The sequence below is a fragment of the Musa acuminata genome, unplaced genomic scaffold, assembly GCF_036884655.1.
Source record: "Musa acuminata AAA Group cultivar baxijiao unplaced genomic scaffold, Cavendish_Baxijiao_AAA HiC_scaffold_670, whole genome shotgun sequence".
Taxonomy (NCBI): domain Eukaryota; kingdom Viridiplantae; phylum Streptophyta; class Magnoliopsida; order Zingiberales; family Musaceae; genus Musa; species Musa acuminata.
The window spans coordinates 1-10409 of record NW_027020906.1 but is presented as its reverse complement, the minus strand read 5'-3'; the positions used below and the strand labels follow the sequence as shown (position 1 = coordinate 10409).

General features: G+C 38.1%; 1 protein-coding gene across 3 annotated transcripts; it reads right to left on the bottom strand.

Moving 5' to 3' along the window:
• Positions 1-628: 628 nt before the first annotated feature.
• LOC135663011 (squamosa promoter-binding-like protein 12) lies at positions 629-5694 on the bottom strand. Of its 3 annotated transcripts, none has more exons than XM_065176745.1 (6): positions 5314-5694; positions 4419-5023; positions 4117-4253; positions 2923-3186; positions 934-1277; positions 629-831 (listed from the first exon to the last, which is right to left on the bottom strand). In XM_065176745.1, the coding sequence occupies exons 2-5, from the start codon at positions 5018-5020 to the stop codon at positions 955-957; spliced, it is 1326 nt and encodes a 441-aa protein (XP_065032817.1). In that variant the 5' UTR covers positions 5021-5023; positions 5314-5694; the 3' UTR covers positions 629-831; positions 934-954. The 3 variants fall into 3 exon arrangements, with proteins under 3 accessions (XP_065032817.1, XP_065032815.1, XP_065032816.1); XM_065176743.1 differs by lacking the exon at positions 5314-5694 and adding an exon at positions 5164-5307; XM_065176744.1 differs by lacking the exon at positions 5314-5694 and adding an exon at positions 5129-5300.
• Between the last annotated feature and the right edge of the window lie 4715 nt (positions 5695-10409).

The following is a 10409-nucleotide window of genomic DNA, read 5'->3' as shown; positions in this document are numbered from 1 at the left end:
TATACAAATACATATATACATATATACATATACATACACATACATACATATACATACATACATATACATACACATACATACACATATACATACATATACATATATATACATATACATATACATATATATACATATATATACATATATATACATATATATACATATATATACATATATATATATATATATATATATATATATATATATATATATATATATATATACATATCCATTCAAAAAAGCTCTGGCCAACCAATTCTAGCAGTAATTAGTTATCTAAAGTACTCGTTAATATTCTTAGTATCATAATGAACACATAAAGGGTATTAAAACTAATCTATGTGTAACCATCAGTCGAGATGCAAGTATATGCAAGTTTTTGAATTCTGTAAGGGTAAATTTCTTTACCAAAAATTCAGAGATACAAATATGAAAACAGTCAAGAAGGGAAATATTCTTTTAATTGTCTTTATTATTTTGAGAATTTTGATCATGTTCTGTGAGTTGTAGCATAACTTTGTTATCAATGGAAATCAATGCATTATTAGTTTGATTATGATGATTTAGGGCAGCAATGCATGTTTTAGTTGTCCTCTGACTATGAACCGCGATGCATAAGAAACACTCATAAGAAACACTCGAACCTTGCAGTATTCCACAGAACCACATTTTGGGAAGGCACAAAAGAGGCCAGTCTCAGAATCATAACACAGATCATGTTCATGAATTCACCATTACCTGGCAGTGCCTACTGTGGACAAGCAACAGTTGAGAACCAACCAATATAGGTGGGATAGCAGCAGTAGCAGTAGCAGTAGCAGCAGCCAAAATCTATAAAGCAGCAGTAAATTCAATTGTTAGAAGAAACTTAATCTCCTGACAGAATCCTAAGTAGGAATAGAAACTCCAAGCAATCGATCCAAGTCAATGTACCAGCCATCTGACTTCTCAGCATCAATGGATCTGACGGGGATCGAAAAGAGTGTCCCTGTTTTGCAGCTGAACCCCCTGGGGATGGTTGTCATCTCTATGCATGGTAAATGGAAGCAGTTGAGCTTGCTGAGCCAGAGACTGTCCGGGAAAAAATTGACCTGAGGAGTTCAATGTAGGCATCATGGGCTCCGCTGTGCTGTGGTGGTTAGTGTCAAGAAACTCGACGATGGACGATGGTTGTCCAGGGTCAGGAGAACCCCATGCGTTGGTTGACAGAAGAGAGAGAGCACGCCGAAGATCTGGTGCTCCGTCGAAGTTCGAAGCTCCGGCAGATGCCTCTGAACCTGGAAAAGAGAACATACATATGTTACCAAAACTATTGATAACATAAAGGATGGCTGCATTCTCAATGGTGTTCGTTATTTTGTAGAGAGATGATTTTTGTTGTTGTTCAGTAACTGCAGCCAGAAGCATGAGTTTTCCATCTGTGATTGGCCAATGAAAATAGGTAGCAGCTGCCTGAAGGAAGATCACGATGACAGCTAAACATGTGCCAGATATAGAACCAGTATTATCTGGACCATCTAAATGTAATGTTTTTTAGGCTTGAAATTACATGGATTACCAGAAACTTCAAGACATTCCTTGATACGTAATTTCTAATAAATCGTGGTCCTGTTACCATTATATCGAGAACTTTGACGCTCGTGTAAACCATAAAATCTAGAATAACATTACGCATACTTCATGTCAACTTTAATGAACCATGAAACAGTCATCTGACAGGCTTAGCACATAGCAAACAGATATGCAAATGAAACTAGATGGAGCAGGTTTGTCCCCATGTACATGTTTTAAAGGTTCCTGCACTTGATTCATTCTGGACACCACGACTACACCCATTCCATGGGTCATGAAATCTCATAGAACAATGCTCAAGTCTTCAAGAAAAGATGATCAATAACTTACTGAGAAAAAGCTAGCGAAATTATCCTACTCTATTTATAAGATAGTTGTGATTCAAGTGTATCGTCTTATCCTAGTGAATTTAAGAAAGAAAAAAATTGTGATTCTTTTTTGATGGAGTGATCCTCAAATAGATGCAGCCAAAATAATCAAATAGCAGAGGTAATACTGTTTCCATGATATAGACACCGGATGCTCGTCGCCTAGCAATTCCAAGGTGATGCCAAGGACAATGACAGGCTTGTTAGGGTCTTCGTTGTTGATTTATAAACAGACATGACTACTAGAATAACTACATACTTTTAAACTTAGTTAGGTAACATCTCCCACTATGACATGAATTTGCGATGCTTGAAAAATTATCTATCCAACAAACATTCAATTAAAAGGAACATTAATAAGAAAAGAGAGCAATTAAAATGCACCATATTCTGTTTATTTTAAAAGGGAAAAGACTTGATCTCCTAACAAAATGGTCAGTTTATGAAAACTAGCTGACCTCATGCAGAACAAGTCACCACAGACAATCAAATTGATATGACCAAATCAAGACAGAAAAAAACCAACAAATCATGGTGATATATTTCTGAAGATCCTACTAAATCAAAACATATCCAAAGCTGAAAAATCTTAAAAGTGTCACAAGAGGTATACTATTTCATGTCAACTTGGTTTTTGAAGAAGTTAGAGGCAGAAGGGTTACACAGTATACAGTGTATCATGCATCACATTGCTGCAAAGTCTTACCCAGACACTATTAAGATGTCTAGATTTTTCAAAAAAGAAAAACTCAAGAACAAAGACACATGTAATGTTTCTTCTGCATTTATGTATTTTCATCTATCCATAAGTTTGGCAATAGTGAAAATGGAAACAAGTATTGAACAGCCACATTTGGGAGATATGGATTTCAATTTTGAGAAGAACAATTCAAAACATAGAGAACCATCCATATACCACTGGGCAAAAGCAACAAATAAATGGAGCTCTCGAACTAATAGCTTGCATGAATACATCACTTACCTTGATTGAGTACTTCGGCAGCAGTGCCTTTGAGTGGTAAGAGCTTGTCCACATCATGATAAAGTGTGAAAAATCCATTTGATAGCTGGGTGTTTGGCAAAGGCAACTGCTCATCAATGCCGAGTTCTTTTGTTGATTTCACCCATGGGCCTCTCATTTGTGTTTGCTTGTCATTTTGTGAGCCTTCAATTGTGGTGCTTGCCATGGATCTCATGTGACCAAACAGAGTTTTATTCCATAGCAAGTTCATATGATGTCTATCATCTGCAAAAGGCCGGTTAACTTTCAGCAGTGAGAAATGCAATATTATAAAAAAAAAATCATGTCATAAAATTATCAAGTATCTCATTACAACATCAACAAAGCAGCAAGTCTTAACAAGTATCTCATTGTTCTTTGGATATAGTATACGAAAAATTAACAACAGCAGAATGAAGTTTAAGCAAGATAAGTATTGCTAGAGTATAGTTCTTTGGATATGGTATCTCATTTATCATAGCTAGAAGTGAACCATAAAATGAAAAGATTGAACAATCTGTGTAAAAATATAAGTATTGCTTTTAGGCTTTTAGTCACCTGAGGTAAAGTGGCACAGTGGAAATCTGCATAGTCATATTCTTAGGGCACCTTTTGATTGCAACTTATGCTTCCATTTTGATCACTTTCATAATTAAGTTTTCTTAATCTTTTAAAAGGGCTAAGGACGAGGATGTACAACCGAGTGCTGTCAACAGTCATATAAACACTACAAGATCAACTCAGAAAAGGAAAAGGCGAAGGACAAGATTGTGTTTCAAATATATGTTTTCCGGTTATAGTGGACCATCACCATTTCAGGAGCAGCAAAGAGGAACATTAAGGATAGTTTTGTAAGCCACTGCTACAAAAAAAAAAAAAAAAAGCAGCAATGCAACATCAAGATTGTCTTGCAAGGTTAACTTGCTAAGGGAGACACATGAAGTAGCAGGGATATCATAATCAATCTCATAAAAGCATATGTAGTGCTCCATTTAGGTTATAGCAGTGGAGTTTACTCAGGATGATAAAGATAGGTAACAGGTACATTACGATCCCATTTTATGTGAGAAAACAATGTCTGTAAACAGCATAGCCCGAACTGCGCTTCTTCACTTATTCCATATGGATAACAAAAGATCAAAAGCAAAAAAAAGTGAAGTTAGAATTCATTTATACCATAAAATGAAGATGAAAAATCTGTTGAATTGAATGTGATTAAGTTAGGCCGTGGCTTGCGACGTCGTGCATTATGATCAGACAAACGTCTACGGCAGCTTCGCTTTTTCTGATCAAACTCGGACAACTCATGGAACCTTAAACATGAACAAACCAGACCATGCAAGATAAGGGATGACTGCAGCATAATGATTGGTTAAATATTCAACAATTCAGATGTAAGTAATATTAGCAAGGATGACACGTATAGAAATAACTCTATTTCTTGGAAAAGCATAATAAATTGTTTACTCCCAAGTAACCTGCTACATTGCTGGCAAAACCTGCGCTCCTGGCCGGCGACGATAACCTTGGGGCATTTGGAATGGGTTACACAGACCCTGTGTTTCCGGTGATAGTCCTTGGCTTCACTGAGATCAACATTACAACCTTCAACTTGGCAGAAGGTACTCTGTGCACTCTGATGAGTCACTCTCGACTTCTTAGCCAGAGCAGTCGCCGCCGATGCAGAATCCAACGACGAAAAAGGATTCTTCGCATTACTCTCAGCTGAAACATCCTCAAAGTAGGTCCTCTTCCCAAGCTTTAGCCCTATCTGCGATTCCTCCAATCCAGCGGCCAGCACCGCAACTGGGGGACAATCAGACTCCTGTAAAAATCTGTTCTTGTCATGATTCCTTGGATTCGCGACAAACTCCGGTTCCTTTCCCGCTTTGGATGAGGAATCAAAGGAAGCAGAGATGGTGCTCTTGGATGAGGAACCATTCCCCAGTTCTGAGCCAGAGGAAACGCCGCCGCCGCCGCCGCCGGCGGACAGCTTGCAGTTCCCTCCAAATGGCGCGTGGTTGTCCCAATCCCACAGCAAGGAAGCGTTCGCGTTCCAGTCCATCATCAAAGATCGCATGCGCTTTTGACCAACGGAGATCAAAAAATCAAGTGGTAAAAATCAGATTTTTCATGCACTGATACCCAAAAAAAAAAAAAAAATCAGATTTTCATGTACTATCATCACCCAAAAGTAATCAAGAACCAAGAGATTTCATGTACCGCCCTCCCCACAGGAAACCAAGAATCAAGATTTCGTGTACTATTCCCCAGTAGGGCTATCGAGCATCAAGATCTCACGGACCTAAAGCGGGTGCGATAGAAACCAAGAGATGATAACCTACAAGAAGGAAAGGTAGTCAGTCAGGATACCTGTATTATTGATGCCAATCAGAGCCAAACTCCCAGGTCAAAAGGCCAAGGGGAGGGCTTGGGGGGACTTCAATCCATGGTGGGGGAGTAAACTATTGCAGCAGGGACAGTGGCAGGCTCAAGCACATCCCACCTCCATCCCTCTCAACACCCACACCTCCTCCTACTCATCCAACCCATGGTCACAGCAGGAGCCAGCCATGAAGCAAGTGGGATGTTGCTATCCATTCAATGACAAGTGAGCCATTGCTATCTCTATTGATTGCCCCTCGCTTTATATGTCCCTGTTACCTCTGCACTGTAACACTGTGCAACAGTAATCACCAACATTTGTCACCCTTCATGTCTCATCCTTACATGAACAATTTTCACTGCTTTTACTACACTGTGTTGATCTGTAGACAGGTCAGGAAACAGTGTGAAGGTGACTGGGTAGAGAGAGTTGGAGGTGGCATTGGTTTGCTGAATCTAATCAAAGCATAGTACATGGTTAAAAATGTGTCTCTCCCCCCCCCTCCTGGGTGTAGCAGCCAAACCACATGCATTCCTGACACAGACAGTGGCAAAGCTTCATGAAGTGACTGCTCTGTTGCATCCATCTCAGGGCACTTGTCCAGAAAAACCAAGCCAAAGTTTTTGGAATTCTCACCTTTCACTCTCTAGGATTGCCTTTTGCTAAGGCATACCATATCAACAATATTTTGAGCTCAATACAATGTTGATATGACATGATTACCTATATCTACAAGCATGTGCTGAGTCATGAGCATCATGATTACCTATATATGGATAAAGAATTGGTTCAAAAGAAAAATTACAATTTCTAAGTATGAACTATCTTGAAAACATGGGAGTCTTTTTTGGCCAACTGTGTTATATTTTAACCAAGTTTCTGATTTTTAATGTATATTTATATATGTAAATATACTTAGTTTTTAAGCCTGACCCTCTTAATGAACCACCTGAGAAAGTACAAGCAGCCCCCAACCCCTGTATTCAACCCAAGTAAACAATAATTCTATAAGCACAAAAAACATAACAAAATACTAGCAAAGATAAAGTGACTGGAATGGAGATGAATGACAATGATACTCATGTGATGTTGGTCCCAGTGTTTTGGACTTCAGGGTTGAAAAGAAATATTAACCATCATGAATGCATGATGAGAAAATAATTTTGATCCATTCAAACACATAAGAGAAACAAGAGAACCAGAAAATTTGTGTAAAATATTTACAACAGCCATCTTCAGTTGGATTTGACTCAATATAAGTAACAATATTAAGTTGCTGGCACTGACTTGAAATCCCAAAATGGCCTTTTCAATTAGTACTTGGTGAAGAACTGAACTGGGTAGTATCTTGGAGCTTCATGACTTTACTTTTTCCCTCAGAAAGGGAGGTACAAAAGATGAGTGAGAAAAAAAATCTAATACTGAACTCACAGTTCAAGAGGGAAGAATCATTTTGGCAATAGAGATAGAGTCATGATATTGTTGATGATGATGATGATGAACAACAACAACACAGACTAGAACAGCCACTGAAGCAAAGGAAGCTTTTGAGCAAGAGCCCCCTGGAATTCTGGTGCTTTTCCTCAGCAAACTTTGTGGGAAAGTGAATCCTTTTGTTGCACCTTTTAACCTTTTTGTTTGCCTCTCATTAAGTTCCTCCTCGAAGGTCACCTGCCCCACCCTAATGCAGCTGAACCATGCATGGCTTGAAATGACCTGCAGTTGTATATTGCCACTACAATGATCATACTCAATCATGGAGGAAATGCAGCCAAAATTAGTGAGACAGTAATGATTGCTACCCATTATTTATTGTAGGAGCCAAAATATACAGCTTGTTGTAAACAGTCTGCTATGATGGCAAATGTTCATCATATCTGTTTTTTTTGTATGCAAACCAGTAGCTGAACTGACCTTTTTTTTTTCCTTCAAAAAAATAAATGATAAAGATGAAATTTAATCTCAGAATCATACTACTGTTAATAATGGTAAAAAAATTTTTACCAATCAAAATAATTGATGTCTTCAAAAATTATCAAATGAGGTTTTAAACCATAATCTCTAATAAGTAGATTTAGTACATCATGATGATGAGACTAATATGTTAGGTGTAATCAAAGTCATAATGTTAGTCTTTTCATTAACCATTTATATTGGTGTCTATCACTGCAAAAGATTAAAAAGGAATTGTTATTAGGTGTAAGTGGTCCTGAGCTAAATTGGTACAAGGACCATTCTGCATTAAACTTACAGATTAAAAGCAAAATGAAAAGTAGCATCCAGGTAAGGAGCTACACAATTCTTGTTTGAGGTGAAGGTAGGAAACATCTCTGTGGCAGTAGAAATGCCACTATCTCAATGTCCAAAAACAATAAAAGCCACTCTGTCCTTTGGTGTCAATTGCAGATTTTTAGGCGCCCAGCTTCTTCCTTTTCTCTTGTTCAGTCAGTCTCTCAGTTCAATTATTTTGGCAGGATCCTGCAAGTAGATTAGATGCAGAAGAAAAGGACCTGCTCTTTGGTAAAGATCACTGTTTAACTGGACTAGGTCGTCCCTGAAACTTATGTTTGCCTCTCACAGATCTAAAATGTGGAACTCATGTGAATTCCACCAAAATCAAGTCTAAAAGAGATAGCATCATCCCAGAAAAGGTTCTTAATTGCAAAGCAGATGCCGTAAGAAGAGTGAAGGTTCATATTCGATACCTTCACCCTGGAGATAGAAGCTTATTATCAAAGTAGATGTTTTAGGGAGGAACAATGGTTTGGCTAAAGATAATGTTAGCTCAAAATGATCTCAGTTGCAGCTTGATGTGGATTTTTAGGTTCATTTCTTTTCTTTCTACAAACTATTGGATTCAGCTCTGTACTGAATGAAAGGGAACATTTCTTATCTGTGCATAGCAGTAACCTGATTTGTCATTTCCAAGCTGCACATTTCATAACAATGTGACAAGCCTAAATGGACTTTCTTGCTTACAGGATCTTCTGTCAACTTGAAAATGAGAGAGAGAGAGAGAGAGAGAGAGAGAGAGAGAGATGTGCAGCATGTGTGACTCTTAACATCAAAATCACAGGCAGTGGTTTTAAGAAGGAAAGACTATGGGCATAGTTCTGAGTTCCCACAGATCTGGCCTCAACTTCAGCAGTTGTGGTGTTCCTCAGCAGTGGGAGGAGATCCATCTTGAATTTGACAGCAGCAGAAGCATGAAAACTGTGATTTAATGTTGAGGAGACTTGTCTGCATCTTCTGACCACCCATTCCTTTTAGGCAATGCATCATGCATGGATCCAAATCAAAGGAAAACTGTTGAAAGGGAGGCTTCATTTTTGAGATCCAATTGCCACAGTATCATTTCCTCTTGTGCAATCACCATTCATCAAGGGAGATCAGAAAAAAAAAAAAAAAAAAAAAAAAAAATATATATATATATATATATATATATATATATATATATATATGTATAACTACATACAGATCAAACTGTTTACTCCAACAAAACCCATGCTGCATCTCTAAGTAATATTCTATTTAGTGAATTGACAACCTCAGTACTAAAAGTTGGAAGTTGATCCATTTTCCCAAGAATTCAGAAAATAGAAAACGAAAAAGGCATAGAATTTGCCTTGCCAATTCATTTGCTCTGGTTTTGCAATCAGAGGAACAATTATATTTCTGGAAAATACAGAGTAAGACTGATTATACGAGAGCCGACCTAACATTTGGGTCCGGTGAGAGGGCTCGAGTAGGAAAGGGCTACCCGTAGACGGAGTCAGAGGACTCGTCACGACGTGGAGCCACCACTGGGCTACGCCTCAGATGCACTATGCTAGGATCTGATCTAGGTTATGTTAGGATTTGACGAGGACGTCAAACCTTTGAGCAGGGGTGATTGTAACACCCCTGATTAGTCCCACGTCGAAAGTGGACAAGATTAAGATTGACTTATAAGGGTCTGATGAGTATACTACTATCAACTTCAGCTTAAGTATTTTGGTCAGTGATTTAGACCAAATAAAGTTGGTAGGCTAGTTAGCCCATGAGTTGTAACATATTAACATTTTAATAAATACAGGCACCACTCTCATATTAAAGGGGACAGGGGACAGGGGACAGGGGACAGCAGCAGCCATTCCTTCCTTCAGAAATCAATGACGAAACAAGAAAGAAATGTATGGCTCAGTTCAAGACATGGATGCCTTCAGCTGCATCTTTAGGTGTCAAGACCATGTTGCTTTTGCCTCTGAAAATAATCAAGCTGGATTCAGAAGTTTAACCATGAGTGTATATATAAATCTGATTCTTTGAACACACCTGGGTGCTTTCTGCTAGATTATTTTGTGCATGAAACACATGAGTGTGAAGTGGAAATCATTAATAGAAGCAACTCTCAAGATGAGATCCTTTGACAATTAATTGCCTTAAAAGAGGCCAATTCTGTTGCTTCCAGTGGCCATCCTTTCCTTTTGTGCCTCATGATTTGGTGCAACATGGTGCCATTCAAAAGCTGACTGAAATGACAAAAATTGACCTCTTTCTAGCATCATCTAACAAGCCTAACGAAATAATGTCATAAGCTGTGAGTTACATTTGGGGTTGAGCAGCATTTTACTATCCTTTGATGGAATAAAGCGGTAGTTAACATAATTGAGTAACAATAATAAACCAAATCCTATAGAGATGATTTCTGGCTCCCGATATTAATATGGTCAAACCCCCTCATGATATAACTCCAACACTAATATAGTCCAATTACATAAAGAGATAGCTCCCAACATTAACATAGTTAAACCCTTTGAAGAGGAGTTTACTAACACCAACATAGTCAAATTGCCTAAGAGGTGAATACCAAACAATGTTGAAACCATTCAAAAAGATAGCTCTCAACACCAAAATGGCCAAACCACTTGAAGAGATAATTTTTAACAATGATGCAGCTAAGTCCAACCATGAATCGTCCCTGATCGAATTTGTTAAAATTGTAGAGATAAATCCTTCTACTCGACCATAAGACGTCTCATGAAGACAATACAATCAAATCTGACTAAGAAGCATCATGCAATAATGCAACTAAATTTAGTCT

Excerpts from the sequence above, each read along its gene's own strand:
- LOC135663011 (XM_065176745.1), bottom strand. The coding sequence starts at position 5,020 with ATGCGATCTTTGATGATGGACTGGAACGCGAACGCTTCCTTGCTGTGG. Across the intron at positions 4,254-4,418 it reads TTTTGCCAGCAATGTAGCAG|GTTCCATGAGTTGTCCGAGT; the intron begins GTTACTTGGGAG and ends TTCATGTTTAAG. Across the intron at positions 3,187-4,116 it reads TTTTTCATCTTCATTTTATG|ATGATAGACATCATATGAAC; the intron begins GTATAAATGAAT and ends GGCCTTTTGCAG.